Raw genomic sequence first — 20,615 nt, forward strand, 5'->3', positions numbered from 1 at the left:
TCTGTCTCTATAGATTTGCCTATTCTAGACATTTAATATAAATGGAATCATACACTATGTAGTCTTTTGTGACTGGCTTCTTTCACTTAGCATAATGTTTTCAAGATTCATCCATGTTGTAGCATATGTCAGTACTTCTTTCCTTTTTATGGTAGAAAAATATTCCATTGTATGGATGTACCGTATTTTGCTTATCCATTCATCAGATTATGAATATTGGGTGCAAGTTTTTGTGTGCATATATTTTGTTTCTCTTAGAAATATAGCTAGAAGTGGAATTTCTGGGTCAAATAGTAAGTCTATATCTAACTTTCTGAGGAACTGTCAGACTGTTTTCTAAAGTGGCTACACCATTTTACATTTCCACCAGTAGTGTATAAGGGTTCCAAATTCTCCAAGTCCTCATTAATATTTTCTGCCTTTTTTAAAAGTAGCCTTCCTAGTGACAATTGAGTGATACCCAGTTCACTCTTAATTCTCTGGGGTGGAGTACGGTGGAAACTGCCTTCTTTACCCTCCCTGCTAGGTCCACATGGGAACACCACCTGGGAACCCAGCCCTGAAAGAGCATCAGGGTATTTTTACTAAAACTTAAGTTTTTACTCAGAAGAGGAAAGGATCCCATAGATTGTGCCCCATTGGTAGTTTTTTAAATTCACAAACCCACACATTTACACTGCCCTTTAAGAAGGCATTATTGAGAGACATAGAAATGTTTTTCAAGGGACTACAAATACTTCCAGGGCAGATTATTACAAGGCATCTTGACTCAGCAAGAGCTAGGACGAGATTGCTGCTAGAGGGAAGTTCTGTAGATATGACTGCCCAGCCCCACCTTCCATCTTCCATCCTGGGATTTATAGAGACAGTAAGGGGCATCCTGGGGAGAGGAACCAGGGCCACTGGGAGAGAAATCTCCCTAGGGAGTCAGGCCCCACAGCAGGTCAGGAGGTCGGAGGGGGGGATCTTTCTGGTCCTGCCCTGTGTAGCAATTGCAGAGATTGCTATATTTGCCACTAAAGAAAGTCAGCCGATCAAGGCTTATATATTATGTCCCTACTGTGTGCTAGCCTCTGCCGAGTGTCGTTACTGTGTAGTTTGCCAAGAGTGTTTCAAAGTAAGGTCTTCCCTCTTAGGGAATTGCTTTGCGTACATGTCACAGTTTTGTTTTATTTTTTTCAAATTTGCCATAAATGAAACGGTTCCTGAGAAAGCCAAATCAAAGGTTCCTTCTTGGTTCCTTATAGGTGACTTGGAGCAGCAACAACAAGCAAACAGAATGTCTGGTTAAAGATTTTGGGGATGGTTGTAAGCCGTGTTCAAGCCTTGAATATTGAGTCAGCATGGGGTGGGGGTGGGGTGGGGGTGGGGTGGGGGCTTCCCAACAACAGGTGTTTATCTGATTAAAGTCAATCAGAAACTAACTCAGAGTTCAGCTCATTCCGTTTTCTCTTTTACTAGTATGATGTGGCATTTTTCATGTTGTTGATATTGCGTATTTCTTTTTTACTTATTTTAGCTGTTTGCTTCCCCTGCCCCCACACCCTTAAAGGCCCTCTGCCTCAGCAGCCACTCGACCATGTGTCCTAGCGCAGCGTTCTCCAAGCCTCAGTCAGCTTTGTTCCACCCTCAGGTTCCTGACAGACCGCGTAGAGCGGTCCCCGCCTTACTCGAGGTTTCGATTTCCTCTCTTTTACTTATCAATTGCAGTCCACCTGAACTACCTGGCCCCAGGGATGAAATCTCGAGTCCGGGTCCCCCCCGCCCAGGATGTGAATTGCCCTTTTATTTGTACAGTACAAGCACTTAGTAGCTTTCTTGGTGACCAGATCCACTGTCACGGTATCCAGTGCTTGTGTGAAAGTCACCCGTAGTTTACTTGATAATGACTCCAAAGAGCAAGGGTAGTGATGCTGGCAGATGCCCGTGCCAAAGACAAGCCCTTGAAGTGCTTCCTTTAACTGCAAAGGTGTGACTTCTCGACTTTATAAGGGAAAAGAATCATATGCTGAGGTTGCTAAGATCTATGGTAAGAAAGAATCTTCTATCCATGGAATGGTGAGAAGGGAAAAAGAAAATCGTGCTAGTTTTGCTGTCTTACCTCAAACTGCAACAGTCAGAGCCACTGTGCACGGTAAGCGCCTAGTTAGGATGCGGGAGGCATTACGGTTGTGGGGACGTGAACAGGAAACATGGTTTGACTGATGCTAACGTGTTGTACCAGAAAGCACGGAGGACTTTATGAGGACTTCGGCGCGGGATCCCCTGAAACAAGTGACACCAAGCTATTCACTGCAAGTAAGGGCTGGCCACACAGATTCAGGAATAGGTTTGGACTGAAAAATGAAAAACTTCCTGGAGAGCCTGCATCTGCTGAGGAAGGCTCTGCTGCCGCAGAGCTGCCGTTGATCAGGGTTTGGCACTGCCCGAGGTGTCAGGCGCTCCCTGGGGGTCTCCAAACACATGCCCTGTGGATAAGGCGGGACTACTCTATCGCCTTTACCTCTTCCATAATATTTCTCATGAAATCTACTTATTTCTTTAAGACCTAAATGAATTTCCTTTTAAAATAAATGACATCATCACCTCAAATAAAACACTAGTCTTCTTAGCCATAAATAGAAAGTCACCACAAAATAAATACAATAAAAATAAAGTGTTATTGTATTCTGGGTGTGTATCTTTGATTACCAAAGGCTCTGTGCCTGAGGCCTGCTCTCTCTTCCTTGTGAAGGGAAATATGCACGTAAGGGAAAGACAGGTAAGATATACTAGCAGTAAATGAGATTTTCTCCTGGTATAATCATAATGTCTAAAATAAATCGGAAAGGCAATTACTTTCCCCCTCTATGTGAACTGGTGTTCTCTAATGCTGTGTCCATGGACCACTTGAAATCTTTTGTGCCGCGAGCGTGTATCAGAGATACTGGGAGTCTTGTTAAAACACAGATGGCTGATTCAGTAGGTCTGGGCTGGGGCTTAAGATGTGTATTTGCAAAAGGTTTCCAAGTCACGCTGGTGTTGTTGGTCTGGGGAACATGGTTCGAGAGCCACTGCCCTCGTTGCATCATCTCTCACTTTAGGAATAACTGTGTTGGGGAAGGCTGACGGGTGCAAACCAGAAACAATTGCGAGCTGCAAACAGGGGCAGACTTGCTCCCAACTGTTGTTGGCAATTTTCCGCTTAATGGGCAACAAACCCAGGCCCAGCATGAGCATCCCCAAGAGCAGTTTCACTTTCTAGAACCACGCACTTCCTCTATGAGGAAACCTAAATTACAATCTGAGCTGCCAAAAGAGAGCTTTCTGACCTTAGCCAAACCTCCCCATAATCCCACTTAGTGAGGGGAGGAGGAAGTAGCTGAGAAGTGAAGCTACATCCTGGGGAAAGCCCCATCCGTGTAACTTCCCCAAGAGCTTATTAATTCCAGAAGATAGATGATGATGAAAAGTATTTATTTTTAGAGCTGACTAATCTCAGCAGGACCCGTAGATAAGTGATTGTGGAGTTTTATAAGCCAAGACTCCAAAAGCCTATTCCTGCGCTTTTTAAATGGAACACATCTCCAGTAATTAAAAGTCCACACGGTGGCATTTAAACCTCTCCTGAGCCTCTGACATCCTTCGTGTTTGAGAAGAGAAAAGCCCAGGGAGAGAGCTTCAGCCACTATACTGCCTTCCAACAAATCAAAACACATTCATCTGTCCATGTTTCCTTCTAGTGCACAACATTATTTCTGTGGAAAAATGGAGTCTGTGTTCATGACTTACAGATACAGCCCTAGAATGTAGCTGGGGTGGCCCTGGCTGGGTAACTCAGTTGGTTAGAGCGTTGTCCCAAAACGCCATGGTTGCAGGTTCAATCCCTGGTCAGGGCACATACAAGAATCAACTAACGAATGCATAAATAAGTGGAACAACAATGTCTCTCTGTCTCTCTTCCCAACCCCTTCCTCTCTCTAAAATCAACCAATACATTTAAAAAATATATATATATAGCTGGGGTTGTGCTAATGAATATCACCCCCTTTCCTCATCCAGGTTTTGAATCATGTAAGAAATAAAACCAAGAATATGACAGGTGGAGACAAAATATCACTTCTTATGGAGAAAGTGGCTTAGGGCTTCCTAATGCTGACTCCTTTCCCCTGCCCAGGTACAACAGTTGTGAATATCCAGGACCTCTCCCAGAAGGGAAAAGGCAGGGTCAGAGGCAAGCAGTCCCAATTTATTCCTCTGAAATAACTCATTACCCCTCGCTTAGGGCAGAGTGAATGAAGCAGCGCCCGGGGACCAGGAGTGTGGCTCTCACCGAGTCCCCTCCATGGGGCGAGCAAACACAGACAATAGGGAAGAAGCATTTCCCATAATGAGAAGCTCTGTGTACCTTGTGTCTATAATTCTGGGGTGTTGCAATAGGGTGTGGTCTGGGTTAGGAGGGGGCATAAAGAATGATTGCTGGTTGGTACTGTCAGGGCTGCCAGACTTTCTTATTGACTAAGTGTCCCCAGGTAAGGCCAGGGATGAGTCAGGAGGCAGGTGTTTAGCAGCCTCCATGCCTTCCTGGTCACTGTTCATTGTATGCTCAGCAGAAGTGATACAGAAAACCAGGGTAGATATTGACACAGTTGTAAGAAATATAATGGCATTAGCAGATGTTGGCTGTAGAGCTCTGCGGGTACTACTCCCTCGATATCTTGAACCCAAGACAAGATAGAGCAGTGGGCTGTTCCTGCTTTAGGAGACAGGATTAGAGGCCCTGCAGCTGATTTTGTCACCTCAGGCCACTTTTTAATTTTTCCTAGATTCCTGGTTAGCCTTTTATAAAGTAAATGTAGTAGGTTGAAATGCCATGTAAAAAGGGAGACCATCTTTGCAATACATATAGAAAGAACTCTTACAACTCAAAAATAAGATGACAGGCAACTCAACTTTAAAAAACGGGCAAATGATTTGAACAAATATTTTACCAAAGAAGAGATATGAGTGGCTAATAAGCACATGAAAGGTTGCTCAATATCATTTGTCATCAGGAGATGCAAATTAAAACCAGAGTGAGATACCACTACATACCCTTTGGAATGGTTAATACTAAAAGACTGGTAACAATCAACTGTTGGTAAGGATGGGCAGCAACGGAAACTCGTGGAAATGTAAAATTATACAACTGTGGAAAACAGTTTGATGATTTATTAAAAGGTAAACATATTCCTACCATCTGATGAGGTCATTTTGCTCGCCAGTATTTACCCAAGAGAAATGAAAGTATATATCCACACAAAGACGTGTACACGAATATTCATAACACCTTTATTTGTAATGGGCAAAAAGTACCCAATTTAAATATCCCTCAACAGATGAATAAACCACGGTATATCCAGCATATCTACTTTTACTATTCAGAAATACAAAACCTACTGATATATACAGCAACATGAATGAATCTTAAAATAATTATGCTGAGTGAAAGAAGCCAGATCAACCGTAAAAACCCCCAAGCCCAGTATACATCCATATGGTTCCATTTATATAAAATTCTAGAAAATGCAAACTCACCCATAGTGACAAACCAGATGAGTAGTTCCCTCAGACTGGGGGTGTGGGGAAGGATGGACACAGGAATGCTTTGGGGTCTATGAGAATGTTTGATAGCTTGATTGCAGTGATAATTTCATGGATGTATGCACAGGTCAAGACTTTAAATATACGCAGTTTGCTATATATAAAGTTTATGTCAATAAAGTGGTAAAAGAAAGGAAGGAAGGCAAGAAGGAAGGAAGGAAGGTCTCACTCAGTAATGTGGAAGAATTTCAAAATCATTGTGCTGAGGGGGAGACGCCAGACATATAGAACATACCATATGACACCATTTTTATACAGTCTAGAAAAAGCCAACTACTCTCTAGTGACAAAAAGCAGATCAGTGGTTGCCTGGAGTTGGGGGTGGAAGGAGGAATGGACTGTGAGGGGCAAGAGAAAATATTGGGGTGCGATAGTAATGGCCTGCTTCTTGATTGTGATGGTGACTACACATGTATATACATCTATCAAAAGTCATGGAATTTTACAATTTAAATGGGTTTGTTTATTGAGGCAAATTATACCCCCCTAAATAAAATGAGTTTGAAAGGAAAAGAGAAAAGAAATTTTTGTAAAGGCTTTTGTTTAACTCCTGGTATCAGGGATCACTCAAGCTGAGAAAAACAGCACGAAACATGGGTGTGAGAGGTGACTTGCGTGGGAAAAGTAAGTAAATGGGCCTCTTAGCGCTTTTTTTTTTTGTTAACCCTCACCCCAGGATATTTTTTCCATGATTTTTCTGAGAGAGTGGGAGAGAGGGAAGGGAGAGAGAGACACACACATCGATTGGTTGCCTCCTGCACGTGCCCTGGCCTTGACCAGGGACCAAACCTGTAACCCAGGGATGTGCCCTCGACCGGATATCAAACCGGCAACCCTTCGGCGTGCGGGCCGGCACTCTAACCACTGAACCACACTGGCCAGGGCTGGGCCTCTTAGATTTATAAGAGCCAACCCCAAATCCCATTGCCGAATGGAGACTTTTGGGAGAAGAAAGTAACCTGCTATGTAATCATATAAAAATGTTGTTTTTACAGGGTCAGGGTGAAAACTGTGGCTGATATTCACCAGGTGTTATTGGTTTCATTCCTCAGGCTGGGGCTGCACTCAGGGCTGGAGTCCTGGATTTGAAGGAGGGAGGACTGGATTGAGAAGCCCCTCATCCAGCTGATGAGGCTGGCTCCTGAAATGCGTGAGAGTCCGGTGGCCGAGGTGCAGCTCCTGAGTAGAGGCACCAAGGGGGGGGGGGGGCAGCACGAGCAGTGAGCAGGCGGGAGCGGAGGGAGAAAGTCATCTGTTTTAAGTTTTTCCCCTTTTCTACACTGTATTTCCCCTTCCTTGACCTGTCACCCACAAGCCTTCAGTAAACAGGTTAAATGCTACAATTTGATATTAACTGTGTTTGAGGACGTTAAGGTGGGGGGGAGGGGCAGGGCTGTGTCCACGCAGAGTGATCTGTGGGGAAGCACGGAAGCTTGGAGACATGCTTACCAAGTTGCTAGATGTGACCATCAGGGAGGCCCAGAGTGGCGAGTGGCAATCCACAGCAAAAGGTGACAAATGCTAAGCCACAAACAGCCTGGGGAAACATGTAAGTACTTCTCAGGGATTCTTGAAACTACTGATGGGCCTGGCGGGGCGTGGCTCAGCGGTTGAGCGTTGACCTGGGATCCAGGCGATCAGGGTTCGATTCCCGGTCAGGGCACATGCCCGGGTTGCGGGCTCCATCCCCAGTTGGGGGCGTGCAAAGGGCAGCCCATTGATGACTCTCTCATCATTGATGTTTCTGTCTCTCTCTCCTCTCCTTTCCTCTCTCTGAAATCAATAAAGATTAAAAAAAAAAAAAAAGATGAAAAAAAGAAACTACTGGTGGAAGCAAATAGATTTCCTGCACTTGAATGAGGGTGAGTTAAAGCAGAGACTATATACCATTAGGTGTTTAAAGAAACAGTGATCTCCTAAAAGGAGACGTTTGGGATATAAAGAGATCAACTGCCACCACCACCCACCACCACCCCAACTCTCAAGGATATTTGTGCTGTCCTGAATTATTTTAGACCATGAGACAGAAAAATAGTTCATAAGGCCAGGTCCTTCTCTTCTATCTCAACAGCTCACCTGAGACCTATGGTATATGACCAAACCCTCATGAATAATTGCCTTTGGCTGATTTGACGTCAGTTCCTGACTGGACTTTGAACCTGAAAGAGAGTTAAAGCTAAAGATAGCTGGGGGGAAATCACTTCTTCCTTGGATTGCCTAGCGAGACAATCCAAAATGCAAGCCCTCACTCACCTAGCTCTTCTCACCCTCCTTGCTGTAACTTCAGGTAAGGAACAATTCAATCTTTAAAATTCTTTTAATCAGTGTTTGTTGTCTTTGAGATAGAACCAACAGGCTTTAGCTACTAATTTCCACAGCCCAACAGTCAGACTATTTTGTGGATAAAATTTCCTCTCCAACTCTGCTCAAGACACGAGGCATTTCAGTCTGTGACGAAGGAAGATAGAGCAGTAGTTAGGCGGCCTCTGGACTAGATTTGGGGTTCAGCACACCAGAGATGTGTCCTTAAGAGTTTCTGAGGGCAGAGAAGAGAGACTTAGGAGGTTCCAAGGGCCCAATGCTCTTCTCTTTGGCCCCCAAAAGTCATTTGGGCCCCAATGCAGTACAGGGACCTAATTTAATCCCTGCTTCTAGCATCAAGAGTTTTTGGCCCCTTTACTTGTGGGAATTAAAGGGTTACCCCCAAGTAAATCTCTTAATCCCTCGGAGTATTGGTGCACTCTTCTGTTAAATGTGTCTCTCGTATCTACCTCCCAGGTCCTGTCAGGCACAGGGTAAGCCCTTGATAAATGAGAACAGTAGGAACAGGAGTGGCAGCAGTCAAAATGACTCAATGGTGGACTAGTTTCTTGCCCCTGGAAGAACAATTGCTTATCTCTTCAACACTTAGGAATGACTATTTAAGCTAGGCTCCATTCAAGGTGAAGAACCCCCATCCAGGGGCTCACAGACCCATGGGGGAATCAGGGAGCCTCTTCGGCAGTTTTCTGTTTTCGAGGGTTTAGAAACTGCTTTCTCACTAAAACTTTTAATAATTTTTTTTAACTGACTGTCAATATCAGAGTTCTAAAGACAATTAAGGGTTCTAGAAAACTGATTACTGGATCACTAAGTGTTTACTACCCCTATGTCCAGAGGCTCCTAAGAGTTAAAAAAAAAAAAAAAGGCAACATTGATGATCACCATAGCCCTTAGGGCAAAGATCATCTCTATTCATCTTACTCTTTAAAAAGTTCATGTGTCTAGAATTACAAATGGGTGAACATTACTAGAAAAATGTTTTTGGAATAAGTTTAATACACACTTAATGAGGTTTTTTATTTCATCACTCTTTAAACATACCCTTTGCCTTCCTCCATACCCATCAACAGCTAAAATGCCATGTAATGAAAAATTGGGACAATTGCCTTAAACTAAACAAACAAAGGAGTTTGTAACAGCGCCACCTGGTGACATTTTTAGTTGTCCTCAGTGAGGACTACTCTGAGGAACAAACCCAGACTGACAGTTCTGCAACTACAGGCATAAATGATATTACTTCTTGGTATTCATTAACTCTATGTCATATTTTTAATGACATTTTCCCAGTTTCATCTGTTTAATTTTTTAACTTTATTTAATGTGAGTTTTGTGTTTGTGTGTGTGTGTGTGTGTTTGGAAGTAGTCATGTATTTTCGTTTTTAACGTAGTCAATTAAACAGTAATTCCTTACCTCACATTGTCAATAGGTTCTGCAACTTAAAGCAAAATATTGTATAATGAAACCAGTTTTGCCATGGGCTAATTGATACAAACAAGAGTTAAGTTCCTACATCATCTTATCAACATTCTAGCAAAAAAAAATGTTGAATGAAACATTATTCAAGGGCCTGTTGCATTTATTTTTCAGAAAAGAATTAGTTGAGTACTAATTACAGCTGACCCTTGAACAACACAGGTTTGAACTGTATGAGTCCACTTATACCTGGATTTTAAAAATCAAACCTGTGTTGTTCAAGAGTCAACTGTAGTATTAGATGATAGCAACTGTCATTATATAGTCAATGTTCTGTCTTCTGAAACTTGGTATCTTTGTTCCATCAACCAAATTTACCTACTAACTTTCCAACCACCACTCCCACAGCTAATCTCACCTCATCGGCAGGTCCCGCAAAAAACGCCGCCACGCCTCCAGGTCCCGCAAGTAACACCACCGTGCCCCCAGCCCCCCCGAGCAACACCACCGTGCCTTCAGGCCCCCCGAGCAACACCACCGTGCCTTCAGGCCCCCCCAGCAACACCACCGTGCCTTCAGGCCCCCCCAGCAACACCACCGTGCCTTCAGGCCCCCCCAGCAACACCACCGTGCCCCCAGCCCCCTCGAGCAACACCACCGTGCCTTCAGGCCCCCCCAGCAACACCACCGTGCCCCCAGCCCCCTCGAGCAACACCACCGTGCCTTCAGGCCCCCCCAGCAACACCACCGTGCCCCCAGCCCCCCCGAGCAACACCACCGTGCCTTCAGGCCCCCCCAGCAACACCACCGTGCCCCCAGCCCCCCCGAGCAACACCACCGTGCCTTCAGGCCCCCCCAGCAACACCACCGTGCCTTCAGGCCCCCCGAGCAACACCACCGTGCCTTCAGGCCCCCCCAGCAACACCACCGTGCCTTCAGGCCCCCCCAGCAACACCACCGTGCCCCCAGGCCCCCCGAGCAACACCACCGTGCCCCCAGCCCCCCCGAGCAACACCACCGTGCCTTCAGGCCCCCCCAGCAACACCACCGTGCCCCCAGCCCCCCCGAGCAACACCACCGTGCCTTCAGGCCCCCCCAGCAACACCACCGTGCCTTCAGGCCCCCCGAGCAACACCACCGTGCCCCCAGCCCCTCCGAGCAACACCACCACCCCGGCAGGAAATGTCCCCTCAGTGACTTCCAGCAGTGCCACTTCACCCAACACCAGCAACCCAAACGCAGGTAAGAGCGACTCCCCCAGAAACGCCTCTCTGAGGAGTAGTGTTGCGGAGGGTGGCAGGCAAGTATGTTCTGCTGGGAACCCATGGAATTAAAAAAAATCTGAGTCCCAAAGGCTCAGTAATGGTGGCAGAAACCCAAAAAATTACCTGCAGTTTCATCTGTTCTCCATTCCATACTACTCACCCTACCTCAAGCTGTTTGCCAGATGTGGGACACTTTCATGAACTTGGACTTTGTGAAAGGCACTCCTCCAGCTGCCCTGCCAGTGGGAGGTGTTTGGAAATAGTTTCAGCTTCTCTGCAAAGGCCAGGTCTAAATAAGCACCAACTCTCCAGCCCCATTGGTCTAGCTCCTTTACCTAAGGAAGGAGTCACTTCTACTCTGATACCTTATCAGATGTTATTGAAAAATAGGACAAGTTATAATGGTGGCTGATCATAATTGGGAGTTTGAGCCAATTTGTGGAATTTGAGCCTGAGGGATTAAAAGCCAAACAGCAGTGCTCAAACAGTCCTAGACATGATCGGGGCCATTGTCCAAAGGACAGATGTTCCGGGGATATTGTCTAAGAGTTGACTTCAAGCCAGAGTTATTGAAACAAACCACTCGACTCATTTCCCAAAGCTTGGGCTACAATTGGGGTCAACAGACTTTATCAATAAAGGCAAACTAGTGCCTGACCGGGTGTGGCTCAGTGGTTGAGCATTGACCTAGGATCCAGGAAACTGAGGTCCGATTCTTGGTCAGGGCACATGCTAGGGTTTCAGGCTCCATCCCCAGTAGGGGGCATGCAGGAGGCAGCCGGTCAATGACCTTCTCTCATCATTGATGTTTCTATCTCTCTCTCTCTCCCTTCCTCTCTCTGAAATCAATAAAGATTTTTTTTTTTTTAAAAGGGCAAACTAGTAAATATTTTAGATTTTATGGGCCACAACAGGGTCTCTCTTACACCTACTCCACCCTGCTATTTTGTCATAAAAGTATAGTCAGTATATAAATGAATGAGTCTGGCTGTGTACAAATAAAACTTTATTTATAAAATCAGAAGTTTGGCCAGATTTGGCTCATGAGTCATGGTTTATCAAACCCTGGTCTAAAAGAATCCTCAAACCTAGGCTCTCAGATAGGGAAACAGAGGCCTAGCAAGGGCAGCCATTTGCCCAAGGTCAAAGAGCAAGTTGAGTTTCCCTACACTTACGTTGTTTGGCTTCCCCAGTGTTCTTTGATAGATGTAAAGAGATGGATGATTAAGCAAATGGAGCCAGAGCCTGTATCTAAGACCTGGCTCCCAGTCTTTTGTGTTTTGGAGGGGCCACTCCGAAGGGTGGGCCAGGTGGGCACAGCTGCACACTCAGCTCTCCTTGCATCAGGGAAGGGAGCTTTTCTAAGCCATTTCTGCTTCCCCAGACCTTCTGTGTTCTGGCCCTGGCACTAACAGCAGGGGGTGGGGTGAACCACTTCTCTCTGGGCTTCAACTTGCTCATCTGTAGTAAGGTGTGACTGAACTAAATAGCCACCCAAATCTTCCAGCTGTAACATCCAGTGACTATTCCTGGCTCACAGAACAAGCCACGTTTGTCCTTTGTTGCCAGAAAGAAGGCATTCCAGGAGTTATTTGTCTGGTGGGTCCAAAGTGGAGCTGCATTCAGTTTCTTACCTAGGTTTCCCAAAGCATCCTTGCAATGTGACTGAGGCTTTTTTACTTATTTACTTCATCTAGAATATTGGTTCACACCTTGTCGGAGGGGTGGCCCTTGACACTCCACTATGCCTTTTGTCCCATGCAGCATTTAAAAAAACTCTTTAAAAATTTTAAAAATAGACTTAATTTTTTTAGAACAGTTTTGGATTCACAGCAAAATTGAGAGGAAGGTACAGAGATTTCCCAGATACCCCAGCACTACATATGCGTAGTCTCCCTTACCAGAGGGTACATTTGTTACAGCTTACATTGACACATCATGATCACCCAAAGTCCACAGTCTATATTAGGGTTCACTAGTGGTGTTTGTGCATTCTATGAGTTTTGAAAACTGCGTATCCCATCACTATAGTAACACGTAGAGTGCTTTTACCACCCTAAAAATCTTCTGCGCTCCACCTATCTATCCTCTCCTCCCAACCCCTGGCAACCACTGATCTTTTAACTGTCTTATACTTTTACCTTTTCCAGAATGTCATAGTTGGAATCATACAGTATGTAGCCTTTTCAGATTAAATTCTTTCACTTAGTAATAGGTACTTAGTTTCCCCCATGTCTTTTCACGGCTTGAGTATCATTCAGCACTGAAAGGCTCATTTCTTTTTAGCACTGAATGATAGTCCACGATCTGGCTGTGCCACAGTTTGTGTATCACTTCACCTACTAAAGGGAGCACCTACTAGTTGCTTCCAAGTTTTGGCAATTATGAATAAAGCTGTTAGAAGTATTTGTGTGTAGGTTTTTTTGAGTGGATATAAGTTTTCAACTCCTTTTGGTAAATGCCAAGGAGTTCACATGCTCTTCATATGGTAAGGGTATGTTTAGTTCTATAAGAAATCCCTAAACTGCCTTCCAAGGTGACTGCACCATTTCACAGTCCCACTAGCAATGCTGATCCACATTCTCATCAGCACTAACTTCCTTTTATTTTATATTTTTAAATAAAAGTAAGTTAGGCCACCCTGGCTGGTGTGCCTCAGTGGTTAGAGCATCAGCCCATGCAGTGAAGGGTCGAGGGTTCAATTCCCTGTCAAGGGCACATACCTGGGTTACAGGTTTGATCCCCTGCCCCAGTCGGGGAGCTTGTGGGAGGCAACCAACTGATGTGTTTTTCTCACATCCATCTCTCTCCTTCTCCTTCCCTCCCTTCCACTTTCTCTAAAAATCACTGGGAAAAATATCCTCAGGTGAGGATTAACAACACCAAAAAATTAAATTAGCCCAAGAATTATGGGAAAAGAAGCGTAAACAGGGTAAAAATATATTCAATAAAAACTAAATCTCCCTCCCATCCTAAATCCCTAGGACCCAGATTTCCAGTTTCCTTCCCCAGAGGCCAGTTCTGTGGCCAGTTTCTTATGTCTCCCTCCATAGATAATCTATATAAATAGAAACATACACATTTGTGTTTTTGCCTATTCCCCCCTTTTTAATCATAAAAAGGATGTTATACACATTGTACCTTATATGTAGATTTAAAAAAAAAAATCTATTTCTACCTATAGGTTCATAAGCATTTAGACAGCTCTGAAGGTTGTCAGACACTTAATTTATTCAGAAATCAAACCTCAGACTCATTTCATTTGAAAGACATGAATTAGATGGCCAGCCGAGATCAGCATTTGGCCACCGACTTGACTTGCTTCCTTGGATCCCATCTGATCTCTAGAGATAGAAAAGACGCTGCACCCTGCCTGGTCTCAGAGTCCTGGCCAGTAGCGTGGAAACAACTGCAGTATTGTTCTCACCATATGTTCCAGTTGTCCACTCAGAAAGACAGAAAGAGGAGTTTCATTTCATCAGTTCCTCTTAGAATTTTCACTGACTTAATCCAACATCCCTTTCCTTTCATGGACCATGTATGCTAACCAGAATATAACATCTAGTTTCTTTTTGGAGCTTCTTGCCCTTTCCTCCCCATAAAACAGTTATTTGTACCTTCCTTAAAAATATGACTCTTTCTACACTAATTTGAAAGAATATATGCACCCCTACTTCATTGCAGCGTTGTTTACAATAGCCAAGATTTGGAAGAAGCCCAAGGGTTCATCAGTAGATGAGTGGATAAAAGAGCTGTGGTACATTTATACCATGGAATACTACTCAGCCGTGAAAAAGAAGGAAACCTTACATTTTGCAATAGCATGGAGAACATCATACTATGTGAAATAAGCCAGTCAGAGAAAGACAACTACCACATGATTTTACTCATACGTGGAATTTAATGAACAAACTGAACTACCAAGCAAAATAGAGACAGACTCAGAGAGAGCAGGCAGACAGCTCTGGTTGGGGGTGTGGGAGGGGACGGATTGAGCAAAAAAGGAAAAAAGAGAGAGCAAACTCGTGGACATAGACAACATTGTGGTGATTGCATCGGGGGGGGGGGAGTGGAGGTGGAAGAGGGCATAGAGGGGATAAATGGTGATAGAGAAAATTTAAATAAATTTAAAAATGTTTTAAATGATGTTGTCTATTAAATAGTGTTGGGGAGCTCTGTCTAGTGTTAGAGGATCAGACATCAAGTTTCTGGAGGGTTCTTTAGGTGCAAAGATTCCTGACTCCTTGGAATTAGAAGACTGCTCTGAGCACAGTCTTGCCCACCAACCTCTGACCTTTACTGTTGACAAGCACTTGTTCCAGAATTTCAGCAACAAACTCCCTGGATACCTAAGAAAATATGTATTTATTTCCAACTCTTCTAAGGGTGTGCCCTGGAATTACACAACCAAGGAATAGAAAGTGTGAGGGAGGGAGGCATGAAAATTTAAAAGTATGTTTCTGGGTGTTATTTGTTGTTCTGTGGATTTTTTATCTCTTTTTGCTCCCTCTCAGGTGTTTGCCAAAGAGATACCTGTGGCAAGGATTCTTCATGCGTTGCTCTGAATAATACACATTTTTGCTTGTGTGTTGATGGGTATTACTATAAGTCTTCCATGTGCAATAAAGGTGAGTCACAAAGCATAAACTGTGCAGAGCTGCACCTCATACCGAAAGCGGAATAGAAAACTTAAAATAATGGCAGAAAAGAGCTTTGGGAATACTAGAGATAGAGGAAAGTTTAGAGGCCCTGTCTTTGTCTCAGTGGAACCAAGTGTGAGAGGAAATGGACCGAGTCAGATTGGTGAGCCCCTCCTGAAGGTCCGGGAGTAGGAGTGTCCCTTCGCCCTTCACTTGACCTGTTCTAAGAAACCATGTCATGAAGACAAAATGAGAGTGATAGGTGTTGAAGGCCCAGAAAAGGCACAAAGACCGCCCAGGGTAGTGCTGCCACATGGGGACACTAGAGCAGAATAGGTGATGTGCCTAAAACCACATGGTCGGACAAGCCTGGTCGGTTCTCTGTCATAGGATTTGCTTGCTCTGTAATAGCAAACCCCATTTTTAGAGACTTAAGAGCCTCTCAGGTCTAGAAATGGACTTCAGGAGCAAATGGCCGTAAATTTGACATAACACCCTTCTGGTTAGATGAACTGGGTGCTGTGAAGAAGGCTGTTTCCTGTGTAATAAACTTTTGTTTCATGAATGAGAAAAATCCCCCCTCACCAGAGCAGATCAATTGAACAGAAAACAAATGCATAGTATTGGCCACAGGGATTAGAGATATTTCAAAAGCCAAAAGGATGTTCTTATTTTTACACTAATAATCTTATTTCTGGGGATCCTTTCTAAGTCAGTGACCCCAAATATAGAAAGGCTTCGGCATAAAGATGTTCATTACACCCCCCCACATACACCCCACGCCCTGATCCTTTTAAATAATTAAAAGTGCTTAAAATAAAAAATGACTACATCAATGAAGGGAACATATATTTCATAGAATATTATGCAGCGTTTAAGAAAATAATTATAAAGACCAGGTAATGACTTGGGAAAATGCTTGTTCTTTAATACCAAGTAAAGAAGATTTGTGATATAAACTTGGAATTATAATGATATAAACTACAGGAAAAAAGGAGCTGGGAGAAATACAGGTTTCCCCCACTATCTGAAAATAGAGCCTTCCTATGAAAACTTTTGGGGGTTTTTTCGTTTGTTTTTTTAAATATATCTTTATTGATTTCAGAGAGAAGAAGGGAGAGGGGGAGAGAGAAACAGAAACATCAATGATGAGAGAGTCATTGATCGGCTGCCACGTGCACGCCCCCTACTGGGGATCGAGCCCGCAACCCGGGCATGTGCCCTGACCTGGAATCGAACCTCGATCTCCTGGATCCTAGGTCGATGCTCAACTGCTGAGCCACGCCGGCCGGGCCCTATGAAACTTTTTGTAATCCAAAATTGCAAAAAAGGAAGATGCAATTACCTTAGGACTCATCTTGCTAACCAATCCACAGAATAAATTGCGGCGAAGCGCAGATGCTCAGACAGTGCAGAGCTGGGGCCCTAGGTCCGGGATGCTGAGTGGCGTTTCCAGGGAAGGCGCTGGCGGGGCCCCTCTCGCTGCCCAGGGCCTGCGCCGCCTCTACAGCAGCTTGCTGCAAAAACATTGAATGCTGTTTTCGATTTTCACCTTTTTTCATAAAAGCAAAAATCCTCTCAGGATTTCTTTCAGTTAGCGAAAACAGGTCCTAATGTAGGTCTTTTGTCAAAGCGAAGTGGCATAAAGCAAACTTTTGAAAAGTAGGGGATACTTTTATACCAAAATGAAAATGGTTGTGTGAGGTTTGGTGGGATTTGGGGTAGCATTTATCGTATTTCCAGGCTTCTTGTAGTATCATCACAAAATGTTTAGAATTTTTAAGAAGTACGTCTTAAACAAAATGAAAATGACCCTCTTTACATTAAACATTAAAGAAAGATTCTGCTTGAATTTCAGGAAAGGTATTCCCTGGAACAATCCAATTAAAAGTGTCAGAAACATCTGACTTGGAAAATGAAAAGTCGGTAGCCTATGAAAAATTACATATGGAAGTTACAAATTTTGTAAGTATTTCCCACCTTCCTTCCTGTGTAAGTGTTCTTCATTCCAACACTGAGTTGCAGAGAGTAGGGCTGGTGCTCAGGTGGTTCACACCGGTACAGCTGCTCCAGTAGTTGTTCAAATAGTGAAATACACCCTTACTGGCTGGTGAACAGCAGCTGTCCTGAACCCCGTGGGCACCTCTGCTTCCTGGTGGCCCAGGCCCGTCCCCCAGGCCCCTTGGGCCTCCCCGTGATCCTGCTCCTCCCTACGTAACTCCCAGCTCACAGAGGACCTTCAGAAGCTTGCTCCAGGCATGCCATACTTGTCATTCCATAAGCTATTAGAATATTTTTTAATGAACAGGTAAATATAATGATGTTTTAAATTGAATTATTTCCACAGAATTGAAGAGAAAAAGTTTTAAAGATGTTGCTTCTTTTTTTTTCTTTTTTCATTCCAATTTGTATACAGTTCTGTACTAGTGTGACTTTCTTAATGTCTGAAAGAGGAGCTCCATCTGAATGAACATCTGTTCCTTCTTTTCCCCATTGTCAAAAATGTCAGAATGAACAACTGCCTCTTTTCACTGTGGTTATTGTGAGTGGCTGTGCCTACATGAGATCTCCACTCTAGAACCACAGGTACTAGACCTGGAAGGGCTTGCAGAGGGCATCCAGCCAAGGTTTCTCAAAGCTTAGCAAGACTTTAAAAGCTAAGGTCTTATTCTATGACGATATCTTTCAATTCGGAATTATATAATACAAAGGAGTTTTGTTATTAGAACTGATAAAATATAAAAAACAATTATCCAAATGATTTTACAGATTGAACAGAGAGAACTAGTGCTCACGATGGAGCAACTGGTCCCGACACTGCTGGGGTAAAACCCCCGGCTGCCATAGCCCAGGGTTCCCCTGGCCCCTGTCATACCACCTGTGACCGATGGGCCAACTGCCCATGACGTCTCCTCTTCTCCTGGATCCACACTCCCATTTGCCTGCTTGGATGAGAATCAGTACCTTGAAGAAGGCAACGTCAATGTGATCCTATTTCCAGGGAGTCCCTTGATTTTCACATGGGCCTTTACTGAGCACTTGGCCACGGTGGCCACCAAAAGGCCCCTCCAGCTCCAGGCCTATGCCCTGGTCTTCAGAGACCAGTTTAGAGACTCGGTCTCAGCCAGGTCTTGATGGTCCCAGGGGTACCAGGAAGGAGATAGAGCATTCTTATAATTTCCAAGAAGCTGTTAATCCAAAAGGGTTGCGCCAGAGCTCCCTTGCAACTCCTAGAGATAGTAAAATAGAGGCAATTTACTTTCTTCAGGGTCCTCTTAGCAGACTTTGCAGCTGGGGCAGTCCCAGTTCAGACCCTGAGAAGTCTCCCAGGATCCTTTTTTTTTTCACCCAGCTGTATCCAAACGGATAGTCCCTGACTTGGAGTTCTCCTGTTGCATGAGGTACCTGCCATTTTCTGTGTAATATTTCTAATTCTCAGAATAGGCCCATGAGGGTGGTGCCTCTTTTGTGAATTAAGCAGTCAAGGCTCAGGAAAGTGAAGTAACTAGCTGAAAGTAACCCAGCTGATGAGGGAGGAGGTCAGCATTTGAACCCAGATCTGCCTGACCACAGATCAGCCTTCTCCTCACTTGCTAGCTCTGTTGTGTGGTGGAGGCCAGGCAGGCCAGTTTGGGTAGTGCCTACTTTCGTATCCAAACTTACAGCTCTTTAGACCTACAGGTGTTGATATTCGAACATCTCAAAGGATGGCCTGAAAGAGAAAAAAAACAAAAACCACTTTTTCCTATGCCCAATGCTAATTTTGCAATCTCTTCTTTGGGATTAAGTAAACTAAATGTGCAATGGTCAGTAGGGGAGCCAAAGGGACCCTGGAGGTCATCCAGGGCACCTGTTCCTATGTGGTTCCCAGTGCCCTGATGGTTTACAGAAACACCAGCTATCCCTAGTACTTAAAAGAATTATAAGGAATATGGATATATTCTGGATATAAGGCTGCCCAGGCTAACTAGAGCATCACATTTATTTGAATTTGACTAGAATAAAAGAGAAATTATTTAACATCTTTTTAAATGACATTGGTTGGCACAAACTTTTTAAATGTGGGGTTCCCATGGGGAGAAAAATAATAAAACATCATGAATTATAAAAAGGTTGCAACACTTGTGCAGTAAATATGGAGACTGGGGCCCAAAGAGGGGACGACATGTCCAAGGTCGTGTCTTTCACATTTCATTTATTCAATTATCAGTCAACCAGTGTTGAACTTTTCCTAGGTATCACTCTATGCTGGGTGCTGTGGGGTGGGGGTGGAAAAGATTGTGTCATAAGAAAGAGAAAACAAACCCCATTCTTGGCATCAAAGAACTTCTGTTCTGATTGGGACCCTCAGCCACCCCTACCTCATCCCTGCCGGAGGCCTCAGCTTTATCTCTGGCAACATCTCTATAAGTATCTAGAGTTGTCTCTGTTCTTAGAACACAACTCAGGCCTGATAAGATGCACCTTCCTGCTCACAAAGCCCTGTATCATATACTCCATCTCATTTCATACACTTATAGCCCTACATGGTAGGAATTACTGCTCTCTCAAGTTTTCTATTGAAAAAGTGAGGTTCAAAGAAGTTAAATTATTCAACTTATGGAAGAGAGTTTCCTTGCACTTCCACAGGAGATCATTTCAGTCTATGGCACTTACCTGTCTCAGCCTCATGGTGTGGTTCCCTGTTTGATCACAGTGCTGGGTCAGCCCATCTTTGTAATTTCTAAGTCCCCTGGAATAATTGCCTTGCAGGCAATTATAGAAGTGTTCCTTGGGTAAATTGATGCATGCATGAAGCCGGCATGGAGATAGGTCTAACAAATACACAAAACTTTTTACCATGACTTTTTTTTTTTTTTTTTAAGTATATCTTTGTTGATTTCAGAAAGAGGAAGGGAGAGGGAGAGAGAGAGATAGAAACATTAATGATGAGAGAGGGTCATTGATCGGCTGCCTCCTGCACCCCCCAACAAGAGATCGAGCCCGTAACCCGGGCATGTGCCCTGACCGGGAATCGAACTGCGATCTCCTGGATCCTAGGTTCATGCTCAACTGCTGAGTCACGCCTGCCCGGGCTACCGTGACTTTCAAAAGACAAACTTAATAACCCAGTCACCTTAATTTTTGAGAGTATGATCATTGATTGGTTACTTTAGATTTCCATCTTGGATAACCCAGACTTATATTAAGTTCTTACTATTTTACAGCAAAAAATACTGAAAGGCGTTAGAGAGCATATCAAGAATAAATAATTTGCTATGATGAACCATGTATATTTATACACAGGAGTTTAGAAATGTATGTATGTTAAAACCTAGATATAGTATCACTCCCCCCCTCCCTTTGAAGTTG

At 44.0% G+C, this 20,615-nt stretch overlaps 1 protein-coding gene across 1 annotated transcript in view; it reads left to right on the plus strand.

The window, feature by feature from the left end:
* Positions 1–7,063: 7,063 nt before the first annotated feature.
* The window catches only part of MUC13 (mucin 13, cell surface associated), a gene marked incomplete at its 5' end in the record, with an annotated part of 28,757 nt that continues 15,205 nt past the window's right edge, over positions 7,064–20,615 (plus strand). The window contains 4 exons of the mRNA XM_081137985.1: positions 7,064–7,133; positions 9,788–10,600; positions 15,138–15,251; positions 17,122–17,228. Of these exons, the coding sequence (XP_080994111.1) occupies positions 7,064–7,133; positions 9,788–10,600; positions 15,138–15,251; positions 17,122–17,228 (1,104 nt within the window). The remainder of the gene's footprint in view (positions 7,134–9,787; positions 10,601–15,137; positions 15,252–17,121; positions 17,229–20,615) is intronic.

The sequence above is a fragment of the Miniopterus schreibersii genome (genome assembly GCF_964146895.1).
Source record: "Miniopterus schreibersii genome assembly, chromosome: 5".
NCBI lineage: Eukaryota > Metazoa > Chordata > Mammalia > Chiroptera > Miniopteridae > Miniopterus > Miniopterus schreibersii.